Raw genomic sequence first — 18622 nt, 5'->3', positions numbered from 1 at the left:
ACTATCAGTTGGCTAATTGAATTTAAATGAAAAAAGATTATACAGTAACTGCTATCTATCCCAGGATTGCAAGGGTGGTTCAATGTAAGAAAACCAATCAAAACGTAATACAACACATTAACAAAACAAAGGAAAAAAACCTACATGATTATCTCAACGGAGGCAGAAAAAGTGTTTGAAAAAATGTAAGGCCCTTTCATGATGAAAACACTCAGAGAGCTAGGAATAGAAGGGGGCTTCTTTAACCTGGAAAGGGCATTTATGAACAACCCACCACGAACACCATACTCCAAGGCAAAACACTGAAAACTCAGCCATAGCTTTAAAACTTAAGATCAAGAACAAGATAAAGATGGACCACTTTCACCATTACTATTCAACACCGTAATGGAAGTCCCAGGCAGAGCAATGAGGCAAGAGGAAGGGAAAAAAGGGAGGAGGGAGGTGGGCATCCAAACCGGAAAGGAAGAAGTAAAATTATCTCCGCTTGTTGATGGTAGCTTACGTGTACAAAATCTCAAAGAAGCCCCCCCCAAAAATAAACAGATTCAGTAAAGTTGCAGGGTGTAAGATCAGCACACAAAAATCAGTTGTGTTTCTACACACCATTGATGAACACTCCGAAAAGAAAATTAGGAAAATAATTCCACTAATAATGGCGTGCAAAAGAATAAAATACCTAAGAATAAATTTAAACAAGAAGATAAAAGACTTGTATACTGAAAAGTACAAAAGACTGCTGAAGGAAATTGATTAAAGAAAACCTAATTACATGGAAAGACATCCCATGTTCGTGGACTGGAAGACAATATTGGTAAGAGAGTAATGTCTCCCAAGTGATTTATAGATTCAATGCAATCCCTATCAAATTTCCAGTGGTCTTTTTTGCAAAAAGGGAAAGCCAAACATCAAACTCATATGGAATCGTAGAGGCCCCAAATAACCAAAACCACATTAAAAAATAAACAAAACTCCCACAAAATCAGAGGGCTGTCATCTCCTAATTTCAAAACCTCCTATAAAATTACATAATGGGGGGGGCACCTGGGTGGCTCAGTTGGTTAAGCATCTGCCTTTGGCTCAGGTCATGATGTGGGTCATGGGATCGAGTCCCACATTGGGCTCCCTGTTCAGCAGTGAGTCAGCTTTTCCTTCCCCCTCTGCCCCTCCCCTCTGCTTGTGTGCGCTTCCGCTCTCTCGCTCTCTCTCCCTCCCCCAATAAATAAATCTTTAAAAAAAAATTTACAACAATGAAAACTAGTAACCAATGGAATAGAATTGAGAGTCCAGAAATACACCCAAACATCTATGGCCATCTGATTTTCAACAAGGGCGCTAAAGCAACTCAGCAGGGAAAGATTAGTCTCTTAAACAAATGGTGCTGGGACAAACGAATAATTACATACAAAGAATGACCTGGACCCCACCCTCATGGCATATATAGAAATTAACTCAAAATGCATCAACTATCTAAACAGAAGATGTAAAACTATGAAAGTTAAACATAGCGATAAACCTTCACGACTTCGGATTTGGCAATGGAATCTTAGAGTTTATATGCTAAGTGTGAGCAACAAACAAAAACAGATAAATTGAACTTCATTTAAAAATCAAAAACTTTAACACATAAAAGGACATTATCAGAATATGATAAACACCCTATGGGGCGGAAGAAAATATTTGTCAAGTCACACATCTGGTAAGCGTTTACGATGCGGAATATATGGAGAACTCTCATAACTCAACAACAAAAAGACAATTGAATTAAAAAACGGACAAAGGATGCATATAGCTGCTTCTCCAAACAGGATATACAAATGGCCAATAAGCACGTGAGATGTTTAATATCATCGGAAATGCAAATCAAAACCTCAATGAGATACCATTACATATCCGCTAGAAAGGCTATAATAAAAAAAAATTTTAATGGAAAATAACAAGCATTGAGGAGTTTTCACACACTGCTGGTGGGAATATAAAGGTGCAGCCGGTGGAACCACTGTTTGGCAGCTCCTCATAAAGGTTAAAGCCAGAATTACCACAGGACCCAGCAATTCCACTCCTCGGTACACACCCAAAAGAAATCGAAACCGGAGTTCCCACATGAACACGTACAAGGATGTCCACAGCAGCACACTTCACACAGTGAGTAAGTGGAAACGGCCCAAATGTCAGACTGAACAGATGAACAAATAAATTAGAGCCTAGGAGCTCTTCACCGTTCATGCATTCCCTATCTGTGAATTTGGCTACTCACTAAAATGTATTTATAAACTGAAAATCAACACTTGTGGCTTTCGCAGTCATTCCCAGACATGCACGGAGGGGGTGACAACTCTGAGCCTCCCAGTGCTTGTTCCCAACGGACTCAGGACAAGGTGCAACTCCGCGTTCCCGTCACAGCTCTCAGGGTGAGAGCAAGAGTCCTTCTCGTGGTGTATCCTGTGCCATGGCTGTCACATTTTTGTGCTTTTCGCTGGTGATTTTACGGTCTGAAAGGGCCCCAAGCATGACGCTGTCTAGGGCCTAAACCCAGGCTGGCTGTGAGGCGCCTTACAAAGAAAATACATGTGTCAGACAAGACGGGTTCGGGCAGCTGGCTGTGAACTCAGGGCTAATGAAGCCACAGTGTATGTTAAATAAGGTGTCTGTAAACGCAAACACTCAGAGCGCAAGGCTAGGGAGCCATCGGTTGAAGAACATGTGACCAGAGGCTTCCAGGAACCCAAGCCTGTGCTCCCCTCCCCCGGTGACAGTGGCTCAGTCTTTATTAATTCAGTGTTGGCGGGGACATTACAGAACCTAACTCCTGAGGATAAGAGGAATGTTACTCGCTCATAAAAAGACATGGAGCACCGACACCGCTGCAAACACAGAGGAACCTTGCAAACATGACAGAGCGACAGAAGCCTGACACAGAAGGACACGTATTGTACCACTCCTTTCACATGAAATGTCCAGAATAGGCAAACCCACAGAAGAGAAAGCAGATTAGAGGTACCAAAGCTGGGGCTGAGGACAACAGGGAGATGAAAAGTTCTGACTTTAAAACGGTTAACTGCATGTGAATTTCACCTGACTTGAAAAAGATTTTTTTGACAACTGTGGTACTAGAGAAAGACATTTGGGCTTTGTTCCTGGTTCCTGGCACAGATCTCCAAAACCCTGGGAATGGCCTGAGTGACAGGGTGTCTTTGGTTCTCATAAGACAACCCTTGGTGGGACCCTAGACAGGGCTGGCTGGATGCGGCTGGTTGCCAGAAAGACCAAGCCTTGACGAGAAGCTTGGATCTTCCAGCCCCAGGTCCCAACCTCCAGACGGGTGAGGGGCTGAAGGCTGAGCCACTCACCAATGGCCAATGATTGTAATCAATCGCGCCTACGTGTGAAACCTCCATGAAAACCCCTAACAACGGGGTCTGGAGAACACCAGGCTGGTGAACACACGAGGTGCTAGGAGGGTGGTGGGCCCGGGAAGGCCTGGAAGCTCTAGACCCCCACCCCGTACGCCTCTTCTGCCTGGCTGTTCCTGAATTGTATCCCTCAGAATAAACTGGCAACAGTAAGTAAAATGTTTATCAGAGTTTTCTGAGCTGTTCTAGCAAATTATGTCACCTGAGGAGGGGGTCGTGGGCACCCGTCCGTTAGAAGCCTGGGCTGGCAACTGGCACTGGAAGTCGGGGCAGTCCTCTGGGGCTGAGTCCTTCACCTGTGGGGCCTGTACTAGTTCCGAGCAGATGGTGTCAGAATCGAATGCAGCTGCAGGACACCCAACCAGTGTCTGCAGAGTCAGAGCTGGAGAAGTGTTCTTGGAAAGGACACCCCTCGTTTAGGGTAGGAAGTGGTCTTAGTAAAAACACTCAATAATGAGTATGTATTACCTTTGCAGTAGGACGAAGCTCCCCCACCCACTCCCATTCTGTCTCCCTTGGGGGAAAGGAGTGCTCTGGGGAAAGGAGTGCTCTATCTGTCAAACAACGTGGCCTCACGTAAGTACTACCGCCACACAACACGGAAGCAGAGTTCCTTCAGTTCACAGACACCGCGGTATTCAGGATCAAGGGTGGGTAAAAACCCCCTCAGGCTGACACAAGAAAATGTCCTGTGCTTGAGAAAGCACCTGTTTTTGCTGTGGGCATAGACCCTCCCCACCCCCCAGAAAAGCCAAAGGTCATCTTTCTTCATCTCTGGCACGCTGACCTCCTCTGGGGCCCCTGGAGGCTGCCTTCTCCACTCACCTTTCTTTTGCAGATTAACCACCAGGCGCCATCTCACCGGCAACAGTGACAACACACTCTCACCTAATGCTCAGCCAGTCCTGGGCACCGGGCCAAGCGCTTTGCCTTTCATCTCTCTGAGTCTTCCTACCAGCCCTGAAAGGCAGGCACAACTAGGAGCCCCATCATGCGGATAGAGAAACTGAGGCCCAGGGAAGGAGGCGGTCCACTCACTTCCCCCTTGGCTTCCTATCTCAAAGGTCAACTTACCTCACCTACAGCGGCACCGTAACCAAATGCAACCCCTGCCTACGTCGCCAGCAGATCCGCTCACAACGACCCTGCTTCCAACAGTACTCCAAGCCCACGGAAGCTCCTTTTGCAGTGAACTGTCTCATCTTTCCAAACCTTCGAAAGCAGGGACCCACATTCAGACAGCTGCAGAACACAATGCCTGAAACACTGTCTCCGTCACCCAGATGTAAGCAAACACCAGGATTTGTGAGCAGCGGATGCCCTGGGTCATGCCTGTCTTGGGTCTTGAGGCAACAGGTGTAAACATACAATCACAGGCTCTGCTGGCTCAAATCCCAGCTTTGCCCATGACTGCGTGGCCTTCACCAAGTCACTGGGTAACGAGGAGCTCCTTCATCCACAGACTGGGGAGATCACCTTCCTCTAGGCCTCATCTGGAGACTCAGTAGGTACCCCTTAGCAGAGCACCTGGCCCAGGGCACACACCCCACAGGACCTGTGACGGGACTTGTATCCCAGGCGCCTCCCACTGCAGGCCTCGCTTCCCGGCTTTTCCCAGTTCAGGGCCGCCCTCTAGAGCTCTGGGGGCAAAACTACCTCCAGGAACAGAGGAGGCCAGCATTCGTCCTGAGCAAGAACAGGCTGCAGTTCTGAGAACAGGCTCACGGCGGCACTCCTGCCCCAGGCCCACAAGCCTCTGCGCCAATTGGTCAGACAAGTCTATGCCTAGGAATAGGACCTTCCTTTTCTTCAACAGAAAAAACAGCCGCGCACCAACAGATTTCAAATGAAAACACGAGCCGAAATTTTAAAAACCTACGACACCTAAAATGAAAGAATCACAGTATAAGTAAATTCTACTTCAAGAAACCAGACCCGAACAAGAACTCTTTCACTTGAACCAGAAGCCACCCACCCTGGATTGCTGGACGCACAGGGGCAGTGAGCTGCACACGTGCGCCCTCTAAAGGGGCACCTGAGGAAGTGGCGGAATGCTGGGGCCTGGTGAGGAACTGGGACTAGAGGCTCGAAGAGCCCAGGGTCCTGCCCTGCCTGCCCTTTTGAGACAGAGAGACAGACACACACACACACACACACACACACACACACACACACACACCTGCTCACTCCCAATAAGAAAACCCAAGGATCCTGAAAGAACACACGGGGATTCAGGACACCCTCAGAGGGGTCGTCTTTGCTTCCTCGATGCCCCAGGATAGGTGAGGGTGCTGTGCCCAGGAGGGACACATCCTACAGCTAAAGGGTCACCAGAGTTCCCTTTGTTCCCCACCAGATGCAGGACAGAGGGGTGGAACCTTGGGAACTCAGCGTAGGAAGTTCAGATGCAAGGCTCAGGGGAGCATTACAAGATGCGGCGGGCAGATGCAGTGACCCACGTGGGGACCTTTCCTGGGGCTCCTATGGGGGCGGGCAGGTTGTACCTGCTCCATCTGGGTTCTGTAACACCTGGCGCGTCTGCATGTGGCTGGCCTAGATCTCCCCCACTGCACAACGCTGAGAAGGGGGACGCTGAACTAACAGCACCAACCACGCCCTGCCCCAACATCCCCCAACGCGCAGCCGGCCCCACATAGCCACCTGCCAAGCCAGGGGACTGCAAAGGCCAGGCGCTTGATTCTCCCCCGCAAGGGTTCCCCTGGCCGCCCTCAGATACGTGGTCTGACTGAGATGCCGTAAACACAGGGTAACAACTCAGCCTGGAGGGACACTCCAGCATGCAGTTCTTACGCAGACCGACACGTAAAAAGGGAGAGGAGCGGCTCTTCTCTGGGACAAGAGTTCTTAATCACTGAAATGATCTGCCGCCTTTCTGAGGTAAACGTCACTTCACACAATCCCAAATAGTGGACGTGCCAGACAGGAGACAACACTGGGCCGTCTCGGCTCTGTGCCAACCCGCTGTGCAAGCTGGAGCAGGAGACACCTTCTCTGGGCCTCAGAGTCCCCAGTGGTCTCGAGGGACTTGGAGCCCTGGGGGCCTCGCTCCAGCTTTAAAACCAGAAAAAAAAATGCTTCTGTGGTAAACCTAAGTGTCCATCGATGGATAAATGGATAAAGAGAATGTGGCCAGTGTGTGTGTGTATGCCTACACACTACAGCGGAATATTGTTTGGGCCTGGGATTTGGGGCTTGAGAAATCTCAAAGGGCTTGGGATTTTGAAGAAGAAAATCCTTCATAGATGAACCTAGAGAGATTATGCTAAGTGAAATAAGCCAGACAGAGAAAGACAAATACTGCACAGTATCACTTATACGTGGAACCTAAAAAAATAAGAAAATCATAGAAACAGAGTGGAAAGTAGCTATCAGGGACTGGGGGTGGCAGAAGTGGGGAAAGGTGTTCAGTTGCAAGATGAAGAAGATCTGAAGATCTGATGTGTAACATGGGGACTACAGCTGATAACACTATCATTAATTGAAATTTGCTAAGAGAGTAGAACTTAAATGTTCTCCAAGAAAAAAAACAGGGCGTGTAAGGTGAATGGATGTGCTAGTTAACCTGACGGGGAAAATCCTCTCACAAGTGTGAGCATCTGCCAAACCATCACGTGGCACAATTTAAACGTCTTATACTTTTGTCAGCCACACCTCAATGAAGCTGAAAAAAAGAAAAAAAATGCTTGTGTCCCGTAGCAACTGGCAACCCCAATCGAGCAGTCCTTGCGGGCGCCCATGGGCTCCCGCAGCTCCCAGTGAGGACAGAAAGCGGCCCACGAGCCTGGGCGGGGCTTCCAGCAGCGGGCTCTGCAGGCCAGACGAGGGGTGAGGCAGTGAAGGCCGGAGCTGCTGCCTCCCTGCTCAACACTGAGCACAACCCGTCCTCCAGAGGGTGAGCCCCACGGAAGGCTCCATTCGGCTCACAGCCAAGAAGCTGGAGCAGGGTCTGGACGGTCCCCGAGACCCCTCCCAGCTGCCAGAGCACCGTGCCTTCTCTGGGGGGTACATGAAACCGAGCAGCACCCCCACCCAGCGGGAGAGGCCCGGGGCAGCTACAACCACTAACAGAGGCTGCAGAAATCACCATAGGAAAGGTGCCAACTAAGGCGCAAGCACCAAGTGCTCCTGCCTCTTGCCAACGTTTCGAGAGAAAACCTGGAGAGCAGCAAAGGTCCCTGGGCCAGGAGAAAGGGCTCCAAGAGCCAGGGCCACTGACGCAGCAATGCACAGCCTCTGTGTGGGGCTTCCTCCCCTGGGCTGAGCCCTCACCTCCTGGCAGGCCCTTGGGGAGCACTGGGAAGCTGAGTGGGCACCACCACTGCCCATGTGGCTGCAGACATAGCTCCCACCAAGGACAGGAAGGTCTGCGCGTCAGGGACGAGAGAGCAGACAGGTCTCAGGAAACACTAAAGCCTTGGTGGCCTGGGGGACCCGAAACAGCTTCTGAACCTCAAAGGAATGAATCTACTTAACCCAGAGATGAGCTGTCACCAGCCGCAGGACTCCTACACCACCCGCCCCTCGGAACACCAGTGCACATGAAGACCAAGAACTTTCTGCAGACGGACTCAGTCTCCCCAGCCATCAGCAGGCTGCTGCCCCCAGGGACTGAGAGGCCAGCAACACCTGCCCAGAGACTCACCCTGGCATCCGTCCCACCTCCACAGTCCCCGCCCCCTCCTCCACACTCCTGGAGCAGTGAGAGGCCTCCCTAGGCGGGACTTTGGAACACTGCCCCACCGCCTGCTGCAGGGCCCAGCCCCAGCAGGGCAGTCTCTCCCCTGCATCTCCCCCCTCAGCCCTTGCTGAAGAGACATGGAGCCTTTGCCCGTGCACACAGGCTGGCCTCTTCTCTCAAGAGTGGCCACTCCCCGGGCCTCTCGGGTCTTGATCCCCCGAAAGCCTCAGGAGGACCCAGGCTTCTGTGATCTGCGCCCAAGAGGTCCCACAGCCAAATCCCACTGAGTCACACCCGCTGAAGTGGCACTCGGCTCCCAGTGGGTCAGCACACCTGAGCACCATTCCCCGAGGCCCTTGATGCCTGGTGGTGTGTGGAAAAGCCAGGTCTAAACAAGGGACTCATTAGGCAAGCGGTGGCATCCGCTGGCCTCCCACAGAGAGCTCCTTCCTGAAGAAGGCAGAGCTGCCGGCAACCAGTCTAGCTGTGCTTGCGGAAAAGCACACATCTGAGCCAGGAAAGCTCACCATGGCCTCTTGGTGGCGCCTGTGAGAAGCAGAGGGAGGCTGCCGGGAAGGCTCTCTATCTTAATGACTGGGCTCTTAAAAAAAAAACAAAAAACACGCTGTGGTCTGAATGTGTCCCCCCCAAACTCCTATGTGGAGTCCTAACCCCCGGAGGTGCTGGAAGGAGGAGGTGGGAGCTCAGAAGGTGATTGGGTCCTGAGCCCTCATGAATGGGATGTGTGTGCTTATGAAAGACACCCCACACATCCTGCCTCTTCCTCCGCATGAGGACACAAGAAGTCTGTGACCTGGGAGAGGGCCCTCCTCAACCCAGTGGTCACCCTGATCACAGACTACTTCCAGCTTCCAGAACCATAAGCAATAAATCTCTGTTGTTTATAAGCCACCCAGTCTGTGGTATTTAGTTACAGTGGCCGGGACGGAATAAAACAACATACGTAAATATAGATATTCACTGTGTTTAAAAGTACACATGGAAGAAAATAAAACAAAAACCCCTTATAACCCTACCCCTCAGATTACCCTTTTCACATGTCTGCTAAACCTAACTCCTTTTCTCTATGAATAATATACATAAACGTGCTTTTTCTACTCAACAATATTAAGCCCCCCCCACCCGCCCTGCAGGTCATCGAAGATTCTGTATAGATGCACCATAAACACATCGAACCACTTGCCTACCGTCGGACATTTTATATAACTTCTGCATCTTGGCCACTGCTCATGGCCAGTGACTAACCCCCTAAGACCATCCACAGAATCTGGCCCTGTCGTGGCACGTCACTGCTGACTCAGGGCCCACACACACCTGCAGGGCAACTGAACACGGATGTGGCCCAGCTGCTCCCCGAGAAGGCCACATCCACGTGCACTCCCACCCGCCGTCCCAGCAGGCCGGTTCCCCAGCCCCCGCCTCCCACATGAGACGGACGCCCCACTTCGTGCGCCGGCACTCTAACTCGGATATCCACTCCGAGTGACTCCAACACTCCCTCCCGCACGCAGCCCCGGCTCCACCCCCTCTTCTGTGAAAGTCCTTCTCGCTGCTACTCCGGGATCCTACCTTGTTTTTGAAGTACACCTCGATGGGCATGATGAAGCCAGCGTAACCCGACTCCTCCACTTTGTAAGGGGGCTCCTTGCACACTAAAAAGAAAGGGAAAGTGCATCATCAGCTTCCTGCACACTCAAAGGCCCAGCCGCCAGCAGCAGTAAGCTCGCAGCCCCTCTGTGCCTCTTCTCAGGGCTCAGCGGGCCTCGCAGGACTGTAGCTTTTCAGAAGGCCAGCTCCCCCTCGGAGTGCCGAATCCCATGGAATTCGAAGCATCACGGGGCATAGAAGCAGAGCAGGAGAAAGTTGACCACACCACGGAAGGAGGGCAGCAGAGGGGCGCAGGAAGGGACGTGAAACAAGCTAAGACAGAGTAGCCACTGCCAGCCACAGGGACAGCCACAGAGTTCAACCAAATCGGGACAGTGAGGTGCCAGACCCTGTGGGGCCCCAGCGTCCCTGGCAGGGAGGGCCGTATCTGCCGCCCTCCTCTGCTCACTCAAACACGCTAACAGAGGCCCAGCTGGGGCCAGTGACACAGACGTGGGGAGATGGGAGCGGGTCTTCCCTGGGACTCCCCTGGGTTCCATTTTAGCGTCTCACAAAGGCATTCCCAAGTGACTGAATAGAGACTCGTTAACCCCAGAGATGAAAAAAAAAAAAACCTGAAACTAAAAAGAACAGCAAAGTACAAGTAAAATGACCTCCAGCAACCACACCCTCCAGAATGAACCTCAATGTTCTGACATGCAAGCTGTCGTGAAAACACCGTTCTCCTGCTTTTAAGAAAAATCCAAATAGTACAGGTCCACTCCCCTGGTCTGTCACCCCTCCCTCTCCAGAAGCAATCACTATTGGGAGACAGGAAAACATCCTGCCAATCGTGAAAAACCGTTATGCACATGTCTGCACCATTCAGGTAGTTCTTAAGTGGGCCAGAAACTGATGGAAAACAGTGCACGGAACATAATCAAAAAGAATTTTTAAAAATTAAAATGGTGTAAAGTTTTTCTTTAGAAAAAAATCTTTTTGGCTCTCAAATATCTCATCCAATACCATATGTCAAATATCTCATGAGTCTCATCTATGCCAACAAAACTGGCCAACAGGGGAGGTTTGGAATAACGAGGGACCCTCAAAGGCAGGGCTGGCTGGAAAGTACTGCATGGGACCTCAGCCTGCAAACCCCAGGCGAGCAGGGAATGGGCTTGTGGCTCAGGCTTCAGGAGCCCCGCTGGCCTCAGAGACCGGAGCAGGGATGAGCTGCACAGGTATGAGCTGGCCTTGGCTCCAGGAACCTCGCCCAAGGCTCCATCCACCCCACCCCACCCTCCCCCGTTGAAGACTGCACTCCCTTCGAAGTCCAGCTGCAGGCCGGCTACCATCTCCCCAGCTGTGTGCTCGCTGGGCACTCTAGCAGCCAGTTCCCGTGTCCCGCCATAGGAGACACTTCCGGGGGGCAGGACCTTGCCCACTGCTGGTATATGAAGCTTACTCAACTGGACTGACTTCCCCATCAGGTGTTGGGGGGAGGGGGCTCCCAAAACAGCCCCAAGACACGCCACAGCACACAGCACAGCCTCCTGGAGGCCAGCGGTGGTCTTGCTGCCTCTGTTGAGCACCCTGAAACCGTCACCTGACATCAGGGTCTAGGCATGAAGCATTATTGCCACCAAATGCGGCAGCGACTGCGTCCATTCATTCACTCCACCACTATATCTAGTAGTGTCAGGGGCTGGAGTGATGGCAGAGGCCACGAGGACACCTCTGGTCTGGACAGCTTAGTCTGGCTGTGTCACCACCCTCAGTCTGATGGCCAGCCCACCTAGAAATAACGAGCAGCCCTACTCCAGGACAACAGGCTGGGTCAACAGGTGGTAAACCCAGGTAGCCCGGGGACACTATCACAGGTGAGGTCAGCAGCAAATCTCTATCCCAGCCAGTCTCCTTCTGCTTCTCAGATATCCTCCTGTAGGTGCTGGATGGGAAGCTCAGATGCAGCCGACCCCAAGTCACCTCCTTATTCCCCTCTTAAACCTGCACCTCCCCAGCATCCCACAGCTCAGGACCCAGACTGCCCATCACCCACCCAAGGACCCGAGGTCACCCTGAGTCCTCCCTCTGCCAAGCTTACCTGTCACCGAGCTCTATCACGTCTGTCTACCTCCAAAACACTCTGGAATGCACCCACTGCCCCGGTGCCCTGGGCCTCTGCTCCAGCCCAGGCTCTCGCACGGGTTACCGCCCAGCACCTCACTAGCTGTTCTGTCTCGGGCTCACTCCTGGGCGTCTTCTGCATGGGCAGCTGTAATGATCATTCTGAACTGTGAACCGGACTGTGTCCCCGATGGCTCCCCACTCCCCTCAGGACCAAGTTCAAGCCCCTCAAGGGTGTTGCAAGGTGCTTCATCACGACCGGCCTCATCTCTTGCCAGCCTGGCCTCAGGTCCTAGATCCAGCCACACTGACCCGTTCCCAGCAGAGACCACTACCTTTTCATGACCTCATCTTGAAATTGGGGGGTCCACTGCCTAACCAGAAGCCTGCTGGTCGACAAAACCCACCCTGCCTTACAAAGACCTCTCAGTGAGAGTTCTCACCTGCAGGAAAGAGCCCAGAGAAACAGGAATAATTTGGAGGCCACATGGGAACTTAGGAAAAATGTTAAAAACAACAACAGCGAACTAGAGCCAATGTCCTCAGATCCAAGATATGCCCAACAAATAAAAACAAAGTACTTTAAAAAGGACAATTAGAGAGTAGGAAAGGGTTCTTTGATGTTACAAACAGAGTACTTACAACTTTATAACTCAGTGGATAGACTAGAAAGTGGAGGAAACCTCCCAGGATACAGAGCAAAAAGATCCATTTTTAAAGGGTGAGATGTAAAGAAACAATTCAAATTAAACAAATATAACAGCACCTGATATTTATAAAGCATCTACTGTGTGCCAGGCACTGTTCTTAGCACTTCATACATATTAGTGTATTTAATCCTGAGGACAACCTTGTGAGACAGATACAATTGTTTCTGTTTTACATACGAAAAGATTTAAGCATACAGGAGTTAAGTAAGAAGCATCCCAGAAAGAAAAAAGAGAAAATAAAAAGAAATTGTCAAAGAAGTAGAAGAAAACTTTTCAGAGTTAAAAACGAAGGACATCAAACATCCAACATCAAGAACAACAAAAAGACCCCAGAAACCAACACTATAAAAAATATCCTAAATGCTTCTAGAGAAATGCACGCAAACAAAACAGGTCATCTGCATTAGTGTCAGAACCCAACAGCATCGGACTCCTCAGAAGGGAATGAAACAGTGCTTTAAAAGTTCTCAGGGAGGGGCGCCTGGGTGGCACAGCGGTTAAGCGTCTGCCTTCAGCTCAGGGCGTGATCCCGGCGTTCTGGGATCGAGACCCACATCGGGCTCCTCCACTATGAGCCTGCTTCTTCCTCTCCCACTCCCCCTGCTTGTGTTCCCTCTCTCGCTGGCTGTCTCTACCTCTGTAGAATAAATAAATAAAATCTTTAAAAAATAAAAAATAAATAATAAAAGTTCTCAGGGACCGCAAGTCTCAAACTAAAATATTATACCCAACCAAACTATCAGTCAAGCGTGAGAACAGAATAAAGGGCTCTCCAATGGAGTCAGAGTTTATTTCCCACATGCCTCTCTTCAGAAACTGCTTAAGTAATTCCTTTCTTTGGACCTTATTTTAGCAATCACTCCAGTAAAACAACAAGCCAAAACACAGGGTAATAAATAAATGTCCCCAGGAGAACAATAAAGTCCCAGGGTAACAGCTAAAGAGGTGGCCTTGAAAGCTGCCCGTCCTATTCAGAGAAGGAAGATAAAGAGAACCAGAATGAAATATCCAGGAGGGGAAGAAGAACTCCACCAGATAAAGGAAATGACTGAGAGGATGTGAAAAAGGTGAAGCTCTTTGGATGTCGAAGAACAATATGAGGGGGAAGAAAGGGGGAGAGGCAATTTATTCAAAGTTACAGCCCAAATATGAGGCAAAGTAAACAGGGTGAAATTTTAGCCAAGAATGATAAAAAGGACCCTTCTGACCTTGACATGACCTTGAGCATTCTCCTTTGGGTGGCCTGGAGCTCAGAGGATGAATGAAATCCTGGGAACATGACCAGCCCAACAGGGAACAGAATCAACAGAACAGCTGGTTTCCACCTTCTAGAATTAACCCCTAATCTGGGAGCAGAAGCTTAGCCCCCAAAAGGAAGGGTGTAAGGTGCAAGGAAAGACAGGGGTGCTCAGGTCCTTCTCTTCCCAGGTGGAAAGTTGGAAAGGACAGACAAAAGTTGACGGGCTGGAGAATCCATTCATTCACTCAATAAATATTTACTGTATCTTTTCAGTACTAAGGTCACAGCAGCAAACTGCAGACAGCAAGACATAAATCTCTCCCTTGGGGGAGGAGGGACGATGGACAAGATAAGTAACATGTATAATTTGTTAAGATAGGGCTAAGGAGGGAAAAAAACAAAAACAAAAAAACAGAAAAAGGCTACGAAGCATGTGGCATGTGGGTGGCTGAGCCAAGAAGCCGTGAGTTAGACCCAGCAGCCAGAGGTCTTCCTCCAAGGGTGACGGGAGCTGTTGCAAAGGATCCAAAAGATGGGCGGGTTTGCCTCCTTGTTCAAAGTCACAAAGACAACCCTGAAAACCAATCCCTTACCTACAACACGTGAAAGGAGATGCTGAGGAAGGGCCGGAGTTTAGGAGAGAGCTGGTAAGTTAAAAATATTGTTTTAATTTGGAAAACCAAGAGGTAGCAGATTCGCTCCTACTACTTTCAGATGTTCAGGAAGGAGAAATCCAGAAAGGGCTCGAGTGCCCTGGGGCAGTATGGCCAGTGTGAGACAGAAAGGGGAACTTCCCGCTCTGCACACTTCTGCTGGGTTTGTTAGGACTATGTATTTGATGGAAAAAATACTTTTTAAGGATATTAAGGATATCGAGTGTAATTTCAGAGAGCCCTGCGTGAAACTCACTCCCTCTTTAACCTGATCCGTGTCTCGCTGACAAATGACAAGATGAGTTTGGTCAACACAGCCACGCTCACGACGTGATACATCTGGTGCAGCTGCTCTCTGTGGTCGGGCGTCCGCGCTTACAGACAGACTTGGCAACTAGCACACTTCAGCTACTGGTCACACCTCTGCCCCTGAAATGACGCGTTCAGAGAGCGCGCTCCACTCATCACCCCATCTCCCAAGTACCTGGAACACAGCAGCGGCCACCTCCACGTGACCACTGCGGGCTCCTGGGCCTCTCTGAACCTCCGTGAACACACCTGCCTTGAGGGATTCTGGGAGGCCCCACGTGACAGGACTGCCACGAGCATGGCAGAGCAAGCGCACGATAAACGCAGACTGCCATTCGTGTTACTTCTGGTGCCCGGGGGGACCAAGATAAAATAAACAGCTTAAAGGTGGATGGAAACATCACGCCGGGGCCACCCCAGAGAGAAGGGGATAAGACAGGGGAGGGCAACGGTGAAGAACTGGAGAGGAAGCTGCCTAAGAAGGTGCGGAGGGCCCAGCCCAGGAGGGCAGCACCAACGGCAAGCGGGCATGCCTGACTGAAGGGGCGTGCTGGGTGCCGGTAACAAGCAGGGGGCGCTGCCCCAGACCCCAGCACCAGTGTGCAGACCCCGCTTTAAAGCACAGGCCACGCAGCAGGCCCTCTTGAGCCTGTCTCCCATGGGTCAGGGCACTGCAGGGAGACTGCACAGGGACCCCGCACGGGAAAAGAGCTGAGCAGGAAGTGTCCGGTAAGCACCATGGACTATTATTCCTGAAGGTGCTTGACAGACATCTGCTGTTGTGGTAACCAGAGCTGCTCTCCTCCAGGACGCTCAGGAAGGAAAGAAGGAACAGGAGACCCAGGAAAGGAGAAATGAAGGAAAGGAGTAGGTGAGAGCTGATGGAAGAAACCTGAAGAAAAAGAAATGGCTACCACACTGCTAGGAATCTCCAGCTGCCTTCCCTTGTGAACCAGAACTTTCTGCATGTGTAATACACGTCATTTCCCCGCTAGACCACAAGCCACTTGCTGGCACAGGCCCAGGCCCCCAGGGGATCCCACGCTGCACTCCTGCTTCAGCCTGAGGCCGGCTACGCTTGCTCACGCTCAGCCCCCACGGCCCCCAGCACGGGGTGGAGGGCTCAGCAATGGCTCTCCCCATCCCGCAGTACTTTTCCAGCAAAAAAGTCTTTCCTTTATCAGCACATCCATTCAAGGAATTATTTACTGGACCCCCGTGATGTGCCACACTTTACCCGGGGGACTCAACGGTGAGAAAAGCAGACACGGCCCCAGCCCCCACAGAGTTAACAAGACAGTCACCAACTTCACCCAAATTCCCCAGGGAGTGCTCTCTGACCCTTTCCCCCCTTTAGCTGGGTCAGTTGCCGCCTCTCCGCCCCATCAAACTACCAGGCCACGGGTAATCGAGATCTGTGCAGAACAGATGAATGAGGCACTTCCTTCTGCTCAACAAACAGCAGTCTGAGGGGTGGGGCAGGGAAGGAAGACACAAAACAAGACAGCGGTGAAATGAGAACCCTTTATGCTTTTTGCCCCAAATATCATGAATTCTTAAAATGGCATCTCTCATCAAAAGTAGGCCCAATAAGCAATTTCCTGATTACTCACCAGGTGGGAGTAAGTCGCCCTTCCCACCCACTGGCCACTGGCTACATTCTCTGGATGCTTCTCAGAGCCCAAGTCTAAACAATGACACAAGACACAGTCACTACCTCCTTTGGGTTTTCCCTACAATGAACTCATCAGCTGAAGGAGAAGCAGAGAGGAGGGAGGACCATTTTATTTTAAGGTTAGAGAAGGGCCACATCCTGACTGGGTACCTTCCCTCCAGCATGGGGAGGGGTGCAAACCAGAAGCTCAGAGTGTGGGCTCCCCTGCTCCTGGAGAGAGGGAGGAAACAAGCCTTTCAAGGAGTGATGACACGTGAGCTCTGTCACAACACTCGTCCCCGCAGGGCTGCCCCTCCAGGTTCGAGACACTCACCGCGCTTGGGCTTGGGGAAGCTATCGTGCAGCCGGAAGACCACTTTCTCCACGAAGTGCTGGATTTCACATTGCTCGGGGCCACGGACAAACACCATCCAATCGTGGGTGAACCCCTCCGTGGTGGGCTTCTTGCGCAGTTGGGCGCGGTGTCCCAGCTCTAACTTGACCTGGACAGTACACTGGAAGGAGAAAGAGGCCAGCACAGGTCAGTGAAAAGCCCAGAGCAGGGGACCACAAGCCGTCCCACCCCCACGCCTACAGAACATTGTCAACACTGGCCACAGGACAAGACTCTCGAGCACCACCACGGGATTCCCAACCCACAGTGAGAGTGCGAAGAGCCTCCCGGTGCTTACAGTGGACTGGACACCGTGTGAGCTGCCTGGCAGGCCCTCTTCTCCCCAGCCCGCCCACTGGAGGCCCTGCATTTCCTCCCACCCTTGCTCTCATCCTCCGCCCCACCGGGCAACCTCCCTGCTGTTCCTCCAACAAGCTTTGCTCCTTCCTATCTTGGGGCCTCAGCACCTGTGGTTCCCTCTGCCTCGGGTGCTCTTTCCCTAGGCCTTTCCACGGCTGGCTCCTTTTTGTCACTGAAGTCTCGGCTTGAGTGCCACCTCCTCTGGGAAGACCCCCTGGCCACCCAACCTGAACACACCCACCACCACCTGTCACTCTGTGTCACATCCTATGTTCTTAGCATCTGTCACTGCTGGAACACATCGGCTCCCAATCTTTTGGCTCTGCTCTGCTGTCTAACTCTTGGGGGTGGCTCCTTGTCCAGGGCTGGAATCCTCACTCAGAGCACTCTGAATACATCTCCCAGTGTGACTCACAGTGCAGTTACTTTATTTTACAGAGGAGGAAACCAAGGCCCCAGGATTGAGCTGCTAAGCAGCACACCATCAGCTGGTAGGGAGCAGGGCCCGGATTCAAGCACAGGTGTGTCCCCCAAGGGCCTGCTGAGCCCCTCTGCCATCTTGCCTCCCTGGTCAAGTCACCCAAGCTCCTCGATTAAAGCGTGTTCCCTCACCTATGTCCCGTGGGATGCCTCTGAAGAACAGAGACCCTCGGGGTCACCTGAGTCCACACAAACACTGGCTTTCAGTTTTAAGAGCAGAACAGTGGTTCGGTGAGAACGGAGGGGCCAGGTCCCAGGTGTACCTGCAGCTTCGGCAGCCAGGCTCCCTTCCTTATGCACGTGTGTGACACTGTGCCTGACATGTGAGGTAGCTCGTGCCAGTTCCCCTCCACTGAACACAAAGCCACAAAGTTTATGCCTAGGTGGGCCAAAACCACTGACAGGGAACCCACTGTAAACATCCAGTCTGGTCTGCAAGATCCTCCCCGGGCTTCTCATAGATACAGCCCGACACCTAGTATCAAATGCAAGAATGTTACAAAGAAAGCAGAGGCCAAGTGGACACTTGTTCCTAAGTGCTGAGACAGCCAAGAGCAAGCTGCTGGGTGGCCTGTGCAACCCACACTTCCCCAGCAAAGCCCCTCTCCAGGGAACCACCCTCCCCACCGCCCACCAGAGACCTCCTGCTCTGTACTTTGGACCCCCTTTCTCCCCAGCTGACCTTATGTCCTCCTGCCTCTTCTGTGATTCCCCCCCACCCCCCGCTGGGGAGCAGATCCCCGCACCAGCATCCTCCCTCCCTCCCTCCTCGCCCTCTCGGTCACTGCCAGGAAAGCAGGACAGACACAAACTATCGCTCCACCAGTTCAGCTTTCGAGGGAGTCGCCACTCCCTCAGAATAAAGTCCAAACGCCTCAGCACACCTCCCGTCTCCCACCTGTGTGTTTCCTCAAGTCCAAGATCCTCATCGTTTTTCACTTTTTAAGCTTTTTCAAGTCAGAATGTGCTTGCCAT

The 18622-nt window shown here is 51.5% G+C and overlaps 1 protein-coding gene across 2 annotated transcripts in view; it reads right to left on the bottom strand.

The window, feature by feature from the left end:
* MLLT1 (MLLT1 super elongation complex subunit) overlaps positions 1-18622 on the bottom strand; it is a 65573-nt gene that overhangs the window by 39121 nt on the left and 7830 nt on the right. For both annotated transcript variants that reach the window (XM_045776696.2, XM_045776697.2), the window contains exons 2-3: positions 16748-16928; positions 9703-9785 (exon numbers count right to left, since the gene is read on the bottom strand). In XM_045776696.2, coding sequence (XP_045632652.1) covers positions 9703-9785; positions 16748-16928 — 264 coding nt within the window. The remainder of the gene's footprint in view (positions 1-9702; positions 9786-16747; positions 16929-18622) is intronic.

The sequence above is a fragment of the Ursus americanus genome, chromosome 14 (assembly GCF_024610735.1).
Source record: "Ursus americanus isolate L20-20 chromosome 14, mUrsAme1.1.p, whole genome shotgun sequence".
NCBI classification, from domain to species: domain Eukaryota; kingdom Metazoa; phylum Chordata; class Mammalia; order Carnivora; family Ursidae; genus Ursus; species Ursus americanus.
The sequence above is the reverse complement of the archived record's forward strand: the minus strand, read 5'-3'. Positions and strand labels throughout refer to the sequence as shown.